Genomic DNA, 18,980 nt, shown 5'->3' with positions numbered 1-18,980 from the left:
CAAAAGGATGCTCTTATCAGGAAAGGTTTCAGTTCTGCAAATTGCAACATCTGATGATTAGGCATTTTCAAAGATTATTGATTGAGGTGTTTAACGCTTTCAATGGATTGAGCAAGCTCATTGCTGATGACATTCTTCCTCATGCTCAGACTATACACATGAGGGGGGCATAAATTCAAATTGAGGAAGGATGGTTCCAGGATAGATGAGTAGAAATTTTGCTTTCAGTCAGAGGATAGTTGATTGTTAGAACTTCTATCTGGTGCTGTTCTACTTATATTAACTCAAAAATTATGAAGAATTTGCAGAAAAATAATTTGATATCTCCCATTCATTTTATAGATATTAGTCCATTTCATTTGCTGGTTGTTCTCTTAATGTATGAAGTAAACCAAATTGAGCACATATTTTTCTTGGTTCTCAATAGCTTACTCTTTTTTAAACTTGGTGTTTATGGGCTAAGGTAGTTTTCTGGCAATAAGAAAAGTATAAGGAACTGCAACTTTTTTTTAAACTGGCAGATGCAGTAATATAGTTTCCTTGAATCATTTGGTCATTCTACTACTAAGACATTGCTGTTTATCTCAGCACCAGTTTAAAGGGTAAAATTACTTTTATAAGTACATATTACAGTTCATTAAATTTCTGCTATACTAAATAAACTTTTATTTAATATACTACAGACAAGGTGGTTTCAATTGTAAAACAAATTTTTAACAAAGTTTTTATATTATTTGAAGTTTATCAAAAATATATATGTCAAAAACTGAATGAATATGAACTGCTTATTCTGTGGAAGTCTCTAATTTCTTGCTAGCTAGTGGAGTTGGGATCTCTCTAATATGAGACTGGTGAAAGAAATTATACACCTTTACTGCACTAGATTTGTTAATAATTAGTTCCAGATCCTTTATGTCTGCATTTATCACTGCTTGAAGTGCTATAATAGAAAAGCAATACCAGAATTATGTAACTTGTAATAGTATAACACAAAAAAAAAAAAATAAAAAATAAATAAAAATAAATTAGCTATCTAGTTGTCACACTGATGTATTTAATAGACTAAAAACAGTAAAATTTATGAATTTATATAAGTGTGACTTTCAGTATTTCTATAGTATTGATGGTCTCTTTTAATCATCATTAATTTAACTGGAAAAGTTCAGCCATAAAAAGATTCCTTACAGCATCATGTATAAAATTTTCTGTTTATACTCCGGCATGACAACCAAGTCAGTAGAGTTTACAATAAATCGTCAATACAAATATTTATCGTATTTAGTAGTCACAGGCTTGAATCCCGGTCCACTCAAGGAACGCGTGCTATGCACTCTCGCTCCTGACCACTGGGCTACGTCAGGCCTAAATATATATTTAACCCCAGGGGCTGACATCTGGTATGGGCTTGGCACACCCAGGGTGCTGGGCTAGATATCACCATTCTTCTCTTTCTTATTGATTTCCTTCTGCTTATGACTCTCTCTCTCTCTCTTAGGGTAACTCAGGAATTTTTTTTGGCTGGTGCAGCATAAGCCACAGGCTTCCTTGCACCATATAGCTAATAATAATAGTAATAGTAATATCAAAAAACAATGTTACTATGGTAGCTTCCAATAGAGTTTGTTTCCTCCTTTTTTGGCTGCTTGTGGTCCTGATCTTTGGCTATAAAACTTTTTTTTTTTCTTTCTTTTTTTTTTTTTGATAACAAGATTGCTGTTTCTATTGTTGTTTTTTGATCTTATACAATATACTGTTCAGACTCGAAGCTATCCACTGTGGTCTGCTCTACCATCTTGCCAGAAACATATCGGCTACAATGTATGACCTCACCACTGACATCACTAATGACTGCAACTATGAGAAGAGAAGAATCACCGACCACCTCGTCCAGATTTGGCAGAGGAGTTGGAGCAACACAGAAAAAGGTGCAGTGACCAGAAGATTTCCCCCCACTGTCACCTAAGGCGCCAGCGTGGTTTCACCCTGGTTGAAATACCACCTTCCTCCTTACAGGACATGGCCCGTTTAAAGCTAAATTTCACCAACTTGGCATCATTGATAACGCGGACTGTCCCTGTGGCAACCTGGAGTCCAGGAGACACTTAATGTTTGCGTGTGATTTGTATAATGACCTACGACTAATAACGGCAATCCAATATATCCTAGACAACCAAGAACCCAGACTGTTAGACACTCAAGAGGACTACAAGGCACTCAGTCAATATGCCCAGGATCTATTTTCTAGAAGAAAAACAATGATAGAAATATACCAAAGGCAACCCGACTAGAAAGAATGCAGGTCAAACAAGTAAAAAAAAAAAAAAAAAAAAAAACTCAGCATACCACAGAAAGACAAGACTAGGATGATTTGGATGGCCTACTGTCGACCCAAAACTGCACTCACTTGTGCGGGTTTTTTTTTTTTTTTTTTTTTTCGGGGAGGGGGAGGGGGTATTTGCTCTTCTCCTCTCCTTGCCTCCCCATGTCGTGGGGCATGGGCATGCCCACTGAAAATGGGGGCCACCTTCCTATCCGATCCCCTCTTCTTCCTATTTCATCCCCCATCTATGCCCTCCCTCCCATTACTTTCTCTTGTACAGCGACTGCCCCACATGTCCAAATTTAAATCACATCAAATTTTGCCCGACCTTTTAGTCTCTCTAGAAATAGTTCTTTCAGCGTAAAACCCCACGCAGCGCTTTCTAAATGCAATTTTACTTAAATCAACAGCAATAACTCCAACCTTTATTTTAGGTCCTAGTCACCGAAATCCCAGGAAAGTAAGTGGCAGGACCTGCCAGAGTATAATTAGTCTCTTGGTACACCCGGCCGGTGTTCCTGTCGCTAGGTACGGTAACGCCAGGTCCCACTGAGGGCCCGGCGGCCAACAGGCCGGATGAACAATGGGCACAACAAACTACATACCACATGACCCATACATTATTTTTATACCTCTGGCATAGACAGGGCACTGTCACTCGATACATAGAACATACGCAGAGATGGGAGAAATCCCCAGAGCCGTCAGACCCTCAACATACCTATATCTATACCTATATCTACCTATACTGTTCAGAATTAAAAATAAATTTTGAAGTTACCCATTTAAACATACTTGCCCTGTCTTTTTTAAGCCAAAAAACTGATTAATGAAGTAAATATAACTACGTGACTATTGCTGTTATCTATTTTTTTGTGTGGCTGCGAGGATTGAATTGATACTTCAAATTCAGATTAACCTACTTTTAAAAATAAATGCAAATAAAGTGTCATAAATGAACTTAACCCAGTGGTCATGTACCCAAAATGTAGCAATAATGGTGGTGGGTCACTCACCTGACAGGTGCCAAACTTTCTCTTTAATTTTTGAAAACGTTAGGTTTTTTGAATTCTGTTTAAACAGTGCCAGTATTTCATGGATATTTTATTGAATTTTTTAAAACATGCTGTGTTTTACAATTTTAATTTAAAAAAAAATAAAAAAATATCAATTCTGCTGAAACTTACAAAATATGTTTTAGATATAAAATAGAAACATCAGTTTCTTATTCTCCTCCATTTTCCAGCTTAAAAGACCATTAAATTCACAAAATTTCAAATATGCACATATATCTTTGCTTATGTGTATATAAATGTTATTAAAGAATTAAAAAACATTATATATATTGAATAATTCCATAATATATAATTGCTTTACAGTAAGCAAAATTTGAAACTATGTATCTTGCTTCCCACAGTATGGAGACCCACAGCCATGCAGAGGGGATATCAGGTTTTGTATAATCTTTACTCTGTGAAAACAATAATATAAATCTTTTATAAAAAAAAAAAAAAAAAAACAGGGTAAGACTGTAAATGTTTACTGAACTAGTGGAAGAAGACATACAAGTAACCTGAAACTTTAAACAAATCCAGTGTTAGCATTTGTTTGGTACCATGCTAATATTCTAACAAAAAAGGTAAATAGTTGCAAAGAAAGTTGCAAGTAACCTGACAGATTCTCACATTTAATTTATATACAAAAACCATAAAAAAGAAATTACTTCAGAAACTATTACAGTAAAAAAGTCTGATTATATTTAGGAAGGTAGAAAAAAAATTAAATTTTTTAAATTGTTAATTAATAGTTAATACAAGTACATTATTTTCATCTATCAGGTTATCTGCCACCACTATTGAGTTTTAACCAAAAATTATTTAATTTTTGGTTAACCCAGTTAACTGACTCTGAAACCAATCAGATGCCTCACTTAATCTGGCACTACCCTTTAAATACAAGTATTAGTGTACAAGTTAGTACTTTGCATTATTATTATGATGTGATTAATATTTCAGCAATGTACTAAATTTCAAGCAAAGCACTAAGTTGTACATCAGTTCAAAATTTTCATAGCTTGAGGCTTTAGTCCCTTAAATATTGCTACTTACTTCCTTTGGAGGACATCTTTTCAAAAGGCTGCTCAAGTGCTGGCAACATTTCATTCAGTGAGCAAACATAACAGATATTTTGAATAGATGCCATTCTTTTAATTAGTTATTATTTTTTTTAATGAAAACCCCAAACACAAGAGGTATTAGAACCTATAGTACTTAGCACTGTGCATGGGTTGAAGGTTGGGAAGATGAACGAAGATACTTGTTGACATTAGACTTGAATTTCTGTAGATTATAATTTTCAGGAAATATTTATGAAGTGAGGTTGTACCAGAAAACAGAAGTTGAAGGAATAAATGAGGGGGGGGGAATTATAGAGGTCAATTAAGAATAATAGCTCCCCTGGAAGTATCTATAGAAAAGACATGCAACAGAAACAGAATGTCTATGAGACAGAGAATGGATGGAACGACTTTGTAAGAGATGGGTCATTAATTAACCTAACTGCCCTCTTTTGAATGGAGTCTAGAAGCCTGAGAGAGGTTATGGAGCCACCTGAGATGTAGAAAGAGTAGGATTTGAAAACATGAATAATTACAGAAGTAAAAAGGCTGCAAATCACATACATCATTTAGTCATGTTATAACATTCAGATGATAAAATTTCAAAAAATGAATTTAATATATTCTTGAACAGCAGCAGTAAATCTTAAATAAAAACAAAAAGGTCACCTTTTATTTTATTTTTACTACCATGATGTCCTCTCCTACATTTACATAAAATCTTATGCTTGCAAATTTTAAGAAACTTATTCCTTAGAATGAAAGAAGGAATTCTAAGACAGGGCATTATCATACATCTGGAACAGACCAAGGTAGTCCTTTTCCAAAACCAGCCACAACACATACAGCAGTATTACACTTCAGTGCAAAACACAAACAGACAAGCACCTCTCTTACACAGAGTGCAACCACAGAACTGAGACTTACTCAAGTCTGTGGTGAAATGCTGTTCAATTTGGCCAATGCTTTCAATAGAATCATATATCATATATCAGAAATTCCTTTTGAAATGGTTTACTTTTTTATTTTTTTATACCATCTTTGTCATTTTATTTTTCAATCTCTTAGAATTAATGCAAAATACATTCTTTTCAATGAAATGTTGAAAATTTAGCTAAATCATAATTTTAAAAAATTTACACTATAAGGTAAGAAAAAAAAAAAAAAAAATGCACAACCCTAATTTTTAAGACACGAAAAAGAAAAAAAAAAAAAGAATTGTGAATTTATTTTCTGCTGGAAACACAATTTCCAATTTTTTGTGCCTCTCAATTATTTATAGTTTTTCACTAACCACAAAATATCACAACTGCATGTCTTTAGTACTGACGTTAAACAGAATTTACATTAACTAATAAAGGATACCTTAGAAATAATCTCGAGTTGCACAAAGTGGGCTAGGCAAGGCTCATTTTGAGTAGAGAAATTTGACAAATGAAAGTTTTCCATTACCCACTCTTTCATTTCAACTGAGCAGTAAACCAAAATGTTGTTATCTATCTATTTCAGTTATGTAAAAAAATCATACCATCTTGATATTTGAAAGAAACTGTTTCTAAGTAACAGAAATTCATTTCTGAAAGAGAGAATAACTTTTTATGCAATAAAACATTCCAAGTTGCATTTTAATAATTATCAGTATGCAAAATACTTCTTTTAGGCTACAAACAGAATTGCAAATAAAAATGCTGAAGTTAATAAAAGTACAGTATTTTTCTTTGGTTGTCTGGTCATAGCTTTAAGAAAAATCTCAAGTTTTGGATTAAATTTGCAAATTAGCCACCCAAGCACACATTTTTGGTTAAATTTTTTTAGAAAAGAAGTGCACAGGGTACTTGAGAAAATATGGTATATAACAAACAACAGCTTAATGGAACTTTCTGTATTCAGGAAATTCATTTGGTAGTTTGCCCTGTCTTGTTAGGTATACATCATACCAAAAAAATTTCATTAATTCATACAGCATGACACCATGAACAGTCAAGCCAAACTAATAGATTAAACCTACCTGCAAAAAGATTGAAAACTCCCTCATTAATTTCACAAACATATGTCTCAGTCTCAATCTTAATGTTGTCCATCTCCAACTACAGTCTGCCAAGCCACCACTTACTTTCTGACAAAAAAAAACCAACTAAGTAGTCGATTTTTTCAACTACTACTCATCTCATTTTCCCTAATTATTTGCTTGATGAAACCTTTTGTTTCAAAGATGGTACTTTGCATATGTCTGCTCTGATATTGCTTGTCAAAGACTTCCTAATTTGGAATCTCCTCTGTTTCATCTCCTCTGGTTTAAATATATTTCTTCCCCATTCTGTCAAATTTGTCTGTTGCCTCTATCAATCACCCTGACCTCTGACTTCCTTTCTTTGAAACTCTGCTTTCTCCAATCTGAATTCCCTAACAGTGAAGTAATTTTCCCTGGAAATTTTTAATGTTCACAACTCCAGTTGGCTTCCATTTTCTAGTTGCATGGACCCAGGTAGTCAAGATATAGAGACTTTTGCAAATACTAATGACCTAACTCAGCTTGTTCATTTACCTACCAGAATACTAGACAATTCTAATCACAGACCAAACACCCTTGATCTTTTTCTCACAAAAAACCCTTAAAAGTGCACAATCAATGTTGGTGACCTCTAGACACCTCAGATCACAACTGGTCAATGGTCCAATAGAGACCCTCTCTCATGGCCTTTCTCAACCAGTTGTTTGGCATTAAAAGAATGAGAAATGGGATGATCTGTGAGACTTCTATTCTTCCCTTGGCTGGATTACTGTTTCAAATATTCTGATCCCAATGTTTGATCAGATTGTGTCAGTAAAATTATTCTTGCAGGAATGAAATGCTTTTTTCCACATTCCACCTTAAAACCTTGTCCTTTATCTAAACCTTGGTTTTCTAATACATGCACTAAGGCTTTTCAAGATAAGAATTTTGCATATGGCAACTGGCTTGCATCCAAATCTCTAGCTTCATTTTCTACCTACATCAAAGCTTTAACAATTGTAAAATGGTTATTAATCAATCCAAACTTGATACCAAACAGGCCAAGAATAAAAAAAAACTTAAATTTTTGTTCGACTATACTGTCACCTCTGTTAAAACCTGATGGTTCTTTTTCATCCTCAGCAAAAGATAAAGTCCTCTTAATAGCATTCTACTTTTCTTCTAGCTTTTGTATTGATGATCTTGATAAACTTCTTCTTACCTTAGCCAGTACACTCCACTCAATGCCCTCCTTGCTTTTCTGATAGAAGGATGTTAGAAGAATTCTGAACAATCTTGATGCCGAAAAAAGCTCCATGTCGTGATGGTATTTCTCCACTTTTTCTCAAAACCTGTGCTCTTGAGCTTGCTCTTGTTCTGTGTTGCCTTTTTAAAATTTCCTATTCCACTGCTGTTTTTCCTTCTGCTTAGAAATTTGTTCATATCCATTCAGTTCCCAAAGAGGATGACAACCCTTTCCCATCCAAATACCACCCTATTGCACTTACTTCTATACTTTCTAAAGTAATGGAGAACTCCATCAATTTCCAATTCTTAAACTATACTAGCTTGAAACCTTCCATCTGATCAATGATCGCCAATATGGATTCTTTTAGGATATATATATTGGCTTATGTTACTCAACTTTAGACATATTCAATGGAGAAGTTTGTTGAAACACAACTAATTGCTCTTGACATGTATAAGGCTTTTGATTTTGTTTTGCACAAAGGTCTTCTAAACAAGCTCTGATCTTATGGATTGAAGAGTGTTTTAATGTTCTTAGCATTAGTTTATATGTAACTGTACATGCACCTGTTCTTACTCTTAGTGTTACCCCCTAACACAGACCACATATTTACTTATTCCATGATGACCCACAGCAGTGCTTGAAATCGACTCACAATAACTGCAGCGCAACATGCCAACTGTATAACTAAAATTTATTAAAATAATAATAATATAAGACTAAATTAAATTAAAAATAAAATTATAAAATGAAATTAAACAAAATATACTGAATGTACAATAAAAGTGATAAAATAATAGATAAAATTAAAAATATATAGAAATTACACTATATGGAATTAAAAGCGATAAACACAACTGTAGCTTTCAGAGGTGACCACCTCCTTCCTTGTTCAACAGTAAGACTTAATTTATTGTGGTACATCCTTAAATAGCTGCATTGCATTGCAATGCTTCTAGCATTGGTATACATGTACCTATTCTTATTCTTAGTTACCCTAACACATCCCACATACCCACCTGTTTCACGATGGCTGCCACCAGTCCCTGAACCCCCCCCAGCACCCCTCGCTCAAAGCCGCTTCTTATTCTAATAGAAGTAGTGCAAGAATCACCTCCACCTCTGCCTGTAGCCACTTTTAACCTTTTAGTCTGTGAATCCCCCCAAACTAGCAGTTTTCCAATCCACCCAACACTGCCTCGATAGCATCAGCAAATATTCTTGCACCCTTTATTTAAGTGCATCCCATCTCTGTAGAAACCATCTGTCCTGTTAACAAGCACAGACCACGCTGAAAAAAATTCTACCCCTTGAGCCTTGCACATTCCTTCCAGAGCCGAATTGACTGACAAGGCTCTCATCATATACTCCTCCTATCATGTCTGAGTAGAATTGCAGACACTTCCAAATTTAACCCTAACTCACCACTTTTTTGCAACATTGACCTGTACTTGTTAAGTAAATCTGCAGATCTCCTACTCTTAATGTCATTGGTTCCAACGTGTACAACAATATCACCTTTTGTGCCCTTAAAAGATGATATATGCTTTACGTCAACATTTGCCCCTGGCAGACCTGCCCCGATCCTATTCCATCTATCCTTTTTACACAATATATTCCCCATCTCCCTGACAATAGAGTCACCAACAACAACTAACTCCTGTGGGGACCAGCGCATTCTGCCTTGGAGATTGCTGCTGTGTTGCCTGATGCCCAGGAGTGAGCTCTGGCATTGAGAGCTTGACGGGCCCCTCATATTAATTTCTTTGAGGGCATCTACCCTACACCTCAAGCTCTCATAGATGCCCATTAGAACGCTGAGTTGACGCCTAATTTCTAGACACTCTCTGCACCTGGCACACACAAAGACATCCTCTTTGGCTAGATTATGTTCTGTTCCAGAGAGTTCGGCAAACATTTCATGAGGTGCACATTTTTTAGGCTGTGATGCATTGGAGAATCGCCCCCCTCAGTTCTCCTCCAAGTCACAGCACTCCTGCCACTTTGTACCCATTGCTTTGCTGCTCTAGTCTGCGGCATGATATTTTAAATTAATAAGATCAATAAATTTAATTAATTAATTGTCAATACTACACTATCTAATAGAATCCTAAATGAAGCGATGCGTACGCTATATAAGTTTATGTTAGAGCTAACTAAGTTACCACAATTAAAAATTTAAATTCCCTACCACTCTATACAAAAACAACGGCTGCAAGATTCGAACGAAACAATGGTTTTACATAAGTGCTTGAAATCACTGACACTTTGGTCAGTGATTTCAAGGCTGCTGTATGTTTCAACAGAAGCAGTGCAAGGATCACATTCATCTCTGCAGCTGTAGTTAATCTATTAGTCCGGGTCCCCTCCAAGCTAGCAGTTTTCTGACCCACCTAATACTTCCTTGATCCTTTCAACCCTTCTATTTAAGTGTATTCCATCCCTATAAAAACAGTCTCTCCTGTTAATAAGCACAGACCGTGCCGAAAAAAATTCTATCCCATGAGCCTTGGATAGTCTCTTTAGGGCTAAATTGATTGACAAGACTCTCTCAACATGTACTCCCTCCTGTCACGTCTGGGCATGAATTGCAAGCACTTTCTAATTTAATCCTAACTCGCAAACTTTTCACAACATTACCCTGTACTTGTTACATAAGACCTCAGATCTCCTGCTCTTAATATCATTACTGTTAACATTTACAGCAATATCATCTTTCATATCCTTAAAAGATGATAATACTAAAACTAATTACTAATATTACATTTCTTATTACTTGCTACTATTTCTTTTTGCAGTGCTTCACAAAATATTTCCTTATTCTTCTCAGCATTAATTTTGGAGCATATGCATCTGTTATTGTAATATTTAGTTATATTTGTTATATTTCATTTTAAATCTGGCTCATTTTCTCTGATACTGGTTTCCATTCCAATAAACTCCTCTTGCTTAAAATATCCAAGGAATACCACTTCTTACTGTGCTCATTGTCTTCAGTTTGGTTTCTTGAATGCAACACGTGCTCTCCAGATGGAAAATGTATTTTACCTTCTGAAGAGCTGCTCATGTTCCACCTAGCCTTACTTAGGACCAGTATTTTAATATTACAGTTCTTCATTTTTCATATTATGAATCTGCTTTACCTATTTGTATAGTCTTGATACTTCAATTTCCCACTCTTGTTTTTAGCATTCTTTAAACAAGAAATAAACCATTCTAACATTTTATACACCATAATAAATAATTTTAATAAATGTGCATCGCGTTACAAACCCTTTAACAGGTTCTCGTTCATATACACAATATGAACAAGAACATACAAGATATCCCCAGGGGCTGACATCTGGTGGGTATGAGCTTGGCACACCCAGGGTCCTGAGCTGGATATCATCATTCTTTTCTTTCTTGGTGATTCCCTTCTACTTCTGACTCTTGTTTCTCTCTCTCTCTCTCTCTCTCTCTCTCTCTCTCTCTCTCTCTCTCCCCCCCTAGGGTAAAAAAAAACGTTTAGCTGGTGCAGCAAAAGCCTCAGGTTTCCTTGCACCATATGGCTAACAATAATAATATAAATATTTTGTATATTTGTATTTGTAAAAAACAAAAATATACATGAGTAAAAACAAATTTAATAAATTTGCCTTTCATAAACTGTTGATGTCATGTCATAAAACAGCCTATTGTTCTTCAACATTCCCACAACCCACACTCCACTAATCTCCACTTAATTTTATTGTTGAAAACCTCATTCCATAGTTCCCCTATGTTTCTCTCCTTATTTCTGTTTAAAGTAACTGGACTAAATTTCTTGCTACTTCTTTAAAGTTCTTATCAGTATATGGCTGAGCACACTCCAGCATGCTTGGGCATATAGTGATAGGAACTTTGCGATAACCGAAGGGAGAAAAGAGACCAAAAATAAAAAAAAATAATAATAAAATAAAAGCAATAAAATAAAATAGCATAAAAGCTTTTATTATCAAGAAATTTAGCCAGGCTGCTTTAAACAGAAATAAGGGGAGAAAAATAGGGGAATTATGGAATGGGCTTCTTAAAAATAAAATTAAGTAAAGATTAATGGAGCATGGCGGAGGGGGAAGGCAAAGAACAACAGGCTGTGAGAACACTAGATGTTGATATTAGAGAGCTGCCTCTTACAACTTGGCAACAGCAGGATGAAAAAGGCAAATTAATAATCCTTATCCTTACTCATTCTGCATGTGAACATGAACCTGGTAAAGGGTTTATAATGTGCCACTCCTGTTCTTTGTTTATGGAGAAGATGTATTGAGTTGTTGTTGTTTGGTTTTTTAGGAGCATTAGCAACTAAGGCCATATTGCTCCAGGGATATGTGGTGGTCATTCCCTGACCTTTCCACATCCTCCGTATTTGGTGGTCATGGGCAAATCTAGACAAAGTAGGCAGATGGGCTGAGAAGTGGCAATTGTAACGTACCAACTGTACGTTACTCTGGGAATAAGGAGGTGATTATTCCTTTGTATAATGAAAGGTCAAGCCACATCTTGAGTTGCATATAGATCTTGTAGGCCTCATTTTAGGAAGGATGCAGAACTTCTAGAACGAGTACAGAGAAGGGCAATGAGATTGGTGAGGGGAACAAAAGGTTGCTCTTTTCAAGAAAGGTTAAGTTCTGCAAATTGCAGTATCTGGAGACAGCATCTAGTCACCTGCATGGTGATCCGATTGAGGTGTATAAAGCCTAGAATGGTTTGAGCAAGCTCAATGCCAATGGGATTCTTCCTCTCACTCAGATTATGTCCCTGAGGGGGCAAAAATTCAAATTGAGGAAAGACAGTTGTAAAATAGATGTGCAGAAACAAACTTCCATCAGACGTTGTGGAAGTTGATAGCTTAAATAAATTCAAGGAAGAACTGGACAAACGTTTGGAGTGAACAGATGAGTGAAATGGGAAGGATTTTTTTTTTTTTTTTTTTGGTTGATGCTGTATAAACTTGCTTTCTTGCATCATATGCCAGTATGTGGGATTACTTAACTTGACTGACTTCTGTTCAGGGTAAAATAATGGATTAACTGATTAAAGAAGTAAAGCAGGACCAGCTAGACAGGAATGCAGTCATACTGTAGTCACAGCATTTGTTAAGGGGTGATCTTGTCTGACCAATCTAACTGGACACTATGACACAGTAAGAAAGGAATTGGATGCAAAAAATAATTTTGACATCATATACTTAGATTTCAGAAAAGCTTTTTATACCATTTCTCATAAAAGACTGCTATGGGTAAAGGGATGGTTGAGTAGCAGAAGACAGAGGGTGGTTATGAATGGGCACTGCTTTTCTTCATCTAATGCCATTAGCAGAGTCCCCCAGGTTTAGTGCTGGGCCCATTGTTGTCTATATTTATTAATGACACTGATGAAGGTTGGCAGGGTGCTTAAACACAGTGTGCTACTGCTATGAGATCTAGACAAAGTAGGCAGATGGGCTGAAAAGTGGCAATTGTAGTTTAATAGTGACAAATCAGTTAACAAAAGAATGAGAGTAATTACTGCAATACTGACTTGTAGAATGCTTTGATGCTAACACACTCTGAAATTCACATGAATGTGAAAACTAACTTAAATGAATTTTCCACATCCGAAAAAACATTAATGATCCAATGCACCTGGGATCAAAGGTTTATGAGCTCCAAATCTGACCCAAAAATACCTTTGTATTTGCTGCTGCTAATTCTGTAAAAATATCTATGTATTTTGGGGTCGGGTTTGGAGCTCCTATACCTTCGATTCCGGGTGCGTTGGATCATTAATGTTTCTTCAGGTATGGAGAATTCATTTAAGTTAGTTGTTACATTCATTTGAATTTTGGAGGGTGTCAGCATCGAAGCATTCTACAAGTCAATATTGATGTAATTCCTCTCATTCTTTTGTTAACTGATATGTATAAAATGTAGAACTTATTTGAGCTTTGTTGCTTTGACATTTACAAAACACTGACAAATGCAAGGTACTTCATATGGGAAGCAGCAATCCCAGATTAACATACAACTGTGTGGTAACACATTCAGGGCAATGGAGAATGAAAAAGACCTGTGGGTAATATGAAGTTCGCTGAGCAGTGCAGACAGGCGGCCAGGACAGCTCATGGGGTTTTGTCAATGATATACAGGAATTTTGCCAGTAGGGATAGGTAGTTGATTATCCCTCTGTATAAGACAATGGATAGGCAAACTTTTGATTACTACATATAGGTCTGGAAACTGCATTTTAGGATGGATGTAAATCTGTTGAATAGGTGAAGAGAAGATTGACAAGAAGGGATGCAAAGGGGTACTCTACAGTTTTAGTTTTGCAAATTGCGGCATTTGGAGTCTAGGCACACGTGAGGAACTCTGACTGAGCTGTTTAAGACCTTGAATGGACTGGGTAAGCTCACTGCTGATGGAATCCTCCCTCTTGCTTAGATTACACACAATGAGGGAGGGGATAAATTCAAATTGAGGAAAGATAGTTGCAGGTCGATTGGGCGGAAATTTGCCTTCAGCCAGAAAGTGGTTGATTGTTGGAGAAAAACTCCCATCTAGTGTTGCAGAGGTGAGTAGTTTGAATAAATTCAAGGAAGAACTAGATACACTGTTAGAGGGAATAGACAGGTGAAATGCAAAGTTTTGTATCCTCTTTCTCCCTCTCCTTTTTTATAAACCTGATGCTGTATAGGCTTCCTTTCTTGCATCATTTGCCACTACTACTAATTACAAAAAAATAAATAATAAATAAAATAAAATTAAAATATAAAAATTCATAATCTGCATGTCGTTTCTCCAAAAAACATACAGAAATACATCTTTAGAGACCAACAGTAGCCCATTATCAATGGTAGTGTGGTTCTGCACACTAATTCAAACTGCATGCCATTATAAAATACACAGTAGAATCTTAAGATATATTAGAAATTATGAGACATATAATAACTATTTAGTCAATAGTAAATATATTATACTTTTGAAATGCTGCAGTAGTTCTTTTGCCTTCACTTCACCTAGTGATGGTACCTTTTTTAGGGAATTAATTATCAATATCTCAAACGGTTGGAAACGTTTCCTCTCCAGTAATGGATTTGGTTTGGATTTTCCCTCCGTGTGTACCTGTGAAATATAAAGGAATATAATCTGTTTAATTAGAAATTACAAGTATACTTTTTACACAAATTTTCTCACAGACAAAACTCATCCTAAGCATATCTGTAGTTTTTTTAAAAATATTTTAATGAAATTTTTTTTTATATTGCTTATAACTGTCATATTGTAAATTAGTATTAAATTAAATTTAAGAAACACTTGAACAACAAAATAAATACAGCAAAATAATTAATGCTGTTAGTAGTTACAGGTAAGGCAAGATGCTATTCTGCTCCCATGAACTTAACCATCCCTATATCAAAACAAAAAAGAAAGAATACAATAAGCATAAAAATCATCATCATCATCATCATCCATTTTCAATCCACTGCAGGATGAAGGCCTCTCCAGCAACTTTCCAGTTCCTTCTGTTTTGAGCACTGGCCATCCATTTACTACTCAAAAACTCATGAATTTCATCTATCCATCTCCGCCTTTGTCTTCCAGGTTTTCTTCTAGCTCCTCTTGGGTACCATTCTGTTATTTTCTTAGTCCATCTGTCATCATGTCTTCGAGCTATGTGTCCTGCCCAAGACCATTTTAGTTCTTTAGTTTTGATAAGAATGTCCTTTACTTGAGTTTGCTGCCTAATCCATGTGTTTCTCTTCTTATCTAACAGTCTGATTCCCAATATAATTCGTTCCATTCTTTGCTGTGTAGTTCTTAGCTTCTCTTCCATTCTTTTGGTGAGTGCCCAAGTTTCACTTCCATAAGTCATGTGGGGAGTATACATTGATTCATTATTTTACGTTTCAGACAAACTGGGATATTGCTCTTCAGTATGTGACTATATTTCCTGAATGCTATCCATCCAAAATTTATTCTTCTCTTGACTTCCAGCCATTTATCATTATTACAGCTAATAACTTGTCCCAGATAAGTATAGGACTCCACCTTTTCAATTACTGCTTCTTCAATCATTATTTCCCTTTCCGTGGTATACTTGTTCATCATTACTTTTGTTTTAGCCATATTCATCTTTAGTCCAAAATCCTTACTAACTGTGCTTAACTGATTAAGATTTTCCTCTAATTCTTTGGGATCGTGGCTTATGACCACAATGTCATCTGCAAATCGTAAATGGTTTAGGTACCCTCCGTTCACATTGACTCCTTTCTGCGACCAGTCTAATCTTCTGAAAGCTTCCTCAAGGGCAGCAGTAAACAGCTTCGGAGATATTGTCTCCTTGTCGAACTCCTTTCTCGATTTTAAATTTGCTACTGTCTTTGTCTAGTCTAATAAAGGATGTAGCATTCTCATATATTTTCTTCAAAATCATAATATATGGAGTATCTATGCCTTGTCTTTCCAGTGCCCAAAACATTGCCTTATGCTGTATGGAGTCAAATGCCTTTTCATAATCCACAAATGCCAGGCATAATGGTGTTTTATATTCATTTGCTTTCTCCATTAGCTGTGATATTACGTGAAGGTGATCCATAGTTGAGAATCCTGTCTTAAAGCCAGCTTGCTCTTTCGGTTGATTCTCATCAAGTATTCTTTCTAATCTGTTAGTAATGACCCTTGTGAACAACTTGTAGATATGGGATAACAAGCTAATTGGTCTATAATTTCCAATTTATGATTTATCTCCTTTCTTATGCAGCAAAACTACGATTGCATTATTCCACTGCTTAGGCATCACACCTTTTCTAATGCACTTTGTGAAGAGCCTTGCCAGTTTTTGTGTTATGTCTCTTCCTCCCAATTTTAACAACTCTACAGTAACTTCATCTTCCCCCGGGGCTTTCCGATTCTTCATTTTCTTCAATGCATGTTCTACCTCATCAGGAAGAATGTCGGGTATGTCGTGTGTTGCTACTTTGCAATCCATCTTCCCCACTGCTGGTATCATTCCCTCGCTCCTTGTATAATTCTCTACAGTAGTCTTCTGCTATTTGAATTATGCCTTCTCTGCTGTTTATAAGTACACCATCGCTATTCTTCAGTTTCAGTATCATTTGTCTTTCTGTATTACTGCTCATGGCTGCTGATTTAAATCCTTTGTTTTCCCTTAATGCTTGTTCTACTTTTCTTGTGTTAAATCTTCTTATGTCCTCTCTGAGTCTCTTTCTAATGGCTTTGCATAACTCAGTATACTCAATTTTCTCCCTGTCAGTGTTTTTCTTGCTCTTCATTTGTCGTCTTTGGTTCATCATGACAAGTGTTTCTTGACTAATTTTTTCTTCTTTGGATTTCTGTTTCCCTATAGGTTTATTGGGCTTTATCACTTTCAAAAAGTTGTAATATTCCTCGTCGATATCTTGGTCCTGAGCAGTCTGCAGAAGCTCAAACTTGTTCTTAAGTTCCAGTACATACTGCTTTTTCTCCTCCTCTGTTATTTCAAAGACCTTTGTATTATTTACTCGAGTCAGTTTTTTCCTTTCCTTTCCTACATCTATATCAAGTGTACATCTTACCATTCTGTGATCACTTCCAACATTTACCTTATTCAGGATGGTAACATCATTCACAATATATCTTCTGTTAGTGAGGATGAAGTCGATTTCATTAGTTTTAATCCATTTGGACTCTTCCATGTCCACTTTCTGTTCACCCTTTTCTTGAAAAAAGTGTTCATTACTGACATTCCTTGAGATTCTGCAAATTCCACAAGTCTTTCACCTCTTTTTATTTCTTTCACCAATTCCAAAATTTCCTATAGTTCCTCTTTCTGCGCTCTTTTGCCTTTTTCCAACCTTAGCATTGAAGTCCCTCATAATAAAATAATAATAGCATAAAATATAATAACCTAAAGAATACAAAAGGAAAGAACCAAAGCAACACTCACCCTCAGGGAAGCAAACACATAGCCCTTCCCCAAAGAGATACATGCCCACACTCCAAAGAACAAGTGCTACTAAGATAAAAAATACCACAAACGGAACAAAGAGACCACAAGTACTATCTTTTCAAGGGACACCAGTCCTTGTGAACTTTGAAAAAGGAGTCATATTTCAATTGCTGATCGCTATCACAGTCAAATATTAGTGGGTGTCCCAATGATTCAAGTGTTTCTTAAATTTAATTTAAAATGATATAACCATGGTTTCATTCCCCATAATGAATTGTAAATGAGCTAAAACAGAGTTTCCATAATTCTAGTCTTGTTTAATCTGAAGTTATCCCAAGCAGAGAAAAGAGTTATACCTAATAATACCTAGATTTGTACAGGTCGTTGGATTTTCGGAGCATCAGCAACTTAGCCCATGCTGCTCTGTTGCACACTCTGTGTGTTGTACAGGACTCAAAACAAAAATATATAAATTAAGTCCTTCCATTAAAAACTGTTTCAAGATCAGTGGGAAAAGCTTTGTAACACTAACTGTTAAACTTGTTATAGAAATAGAATAAAGTATCCATTTTTGCATATGTTTTTTTCATTAATTACATAATTTCAATAAAATATTATTTTATCATTTTGTATAACTTTAGTTTTCAGTAATCTGAGCCATTCTGGTCCCTTTAAAGTTCATTAGACAAAGACTAATAGAGACTCTATAAACTTTAAATTTGTCTCTGATTCTCAGTTTCCTCTTAACTGTAATTTTATCTCTTTCAATTGCAGAAGTACAGTAATTACAATATAATCATATGTTTGTTTGTTATTTGGTTTTTAGGAGCATTAGCAACTAAGACCATATTGCTCTGGGATATGTGGTGGTCATTCCCTGACCTTTCCGCATCCTCTGTATTTGGTGGTGACGGGCTCGAACCCCGGTCTGATCAAGAAGCGTGTGCTACGCATTGCTGCTCCTTCCCACCTGGCTACGGAGGCGCCTAATATAATCATATCTAAGATTAATACAGTATAAAGAAAACTGGTGCTTATACAGTGACTTCTTTAGGCATGTTTAAATTATGTGAATTTAAAATAACACAGCAACTAAATTTACAGAAAACGCCACAAGAAGGAGAGTACATACCCAAACAGATATTCAACTTCGACAAAACATGTTTACTTTGGAAAAAAATGCCTGATCACATTTATACAGTGAAACTTCTCCTAACGGACACCTCTCTACAATGGACATTTTCAAATTCCCCAACTCTCCTCTATAACGTTTTAACGTGTTTTTAGCTTCTGTCTAGCGGACATTCTCTGTAATGGATGCGGACAGGCAATCTGCACTGTTTCGTTTAGA

General features: G+C 35.7%; 1 protein-coding gene across 1 annotated transcript in view; it reads right to left on the bottom strand.

Moving 5' to 3' along the window:
- Positions 1 to 780: 780 nt before the first annotated feature.
- LOC150082964 (Fanconi anemia core complex-associated protein 24-like) overlaps positions 781 to 18,980 on the bottom strand; it is a 51,391-nt gene continuing 33,191 nt past the window's right edge. The window contains exons 4-5 of the mRNA XM_090377693.1: positions 14,658 to 14,802; positions 781 to 940 (exon numbers count right to left, since the gene is read on the bottom strand). Of these exons, the coding sequence (XP_090233819.1) occupies positions 786 to 940; positions 14,658 to 14,802 (300 nt within the window). The 3' untranslated portion in view covers positions 781 to 785. The remainder of the gene's footprint in view (positions 941 to 14,657; positions 14,803 to 18,980) is intronic.

The sequence above is a fragment of the Mastigoproctus giganteus genome, chromosome 7, assembly GCF_048544385.1.
Source record: "Mastigoproctus giganteus isolate SK-2022 chromosome 7, ASM4854438v1, whole genome shotgun sequence".
Classification (NCBI taxonomy): Eukaryota; Metazoa; Arthropoda; class Arachnida; order Uropygi; family Thelyphonidae; genus Mastigoproctus; species Mastigoproctus giganteus.
The sequence above is the reverse complement of the archived record's forward strand: the minus strand, read 5'-3'. Positions and strand labels throughout refer to the sequence as shown.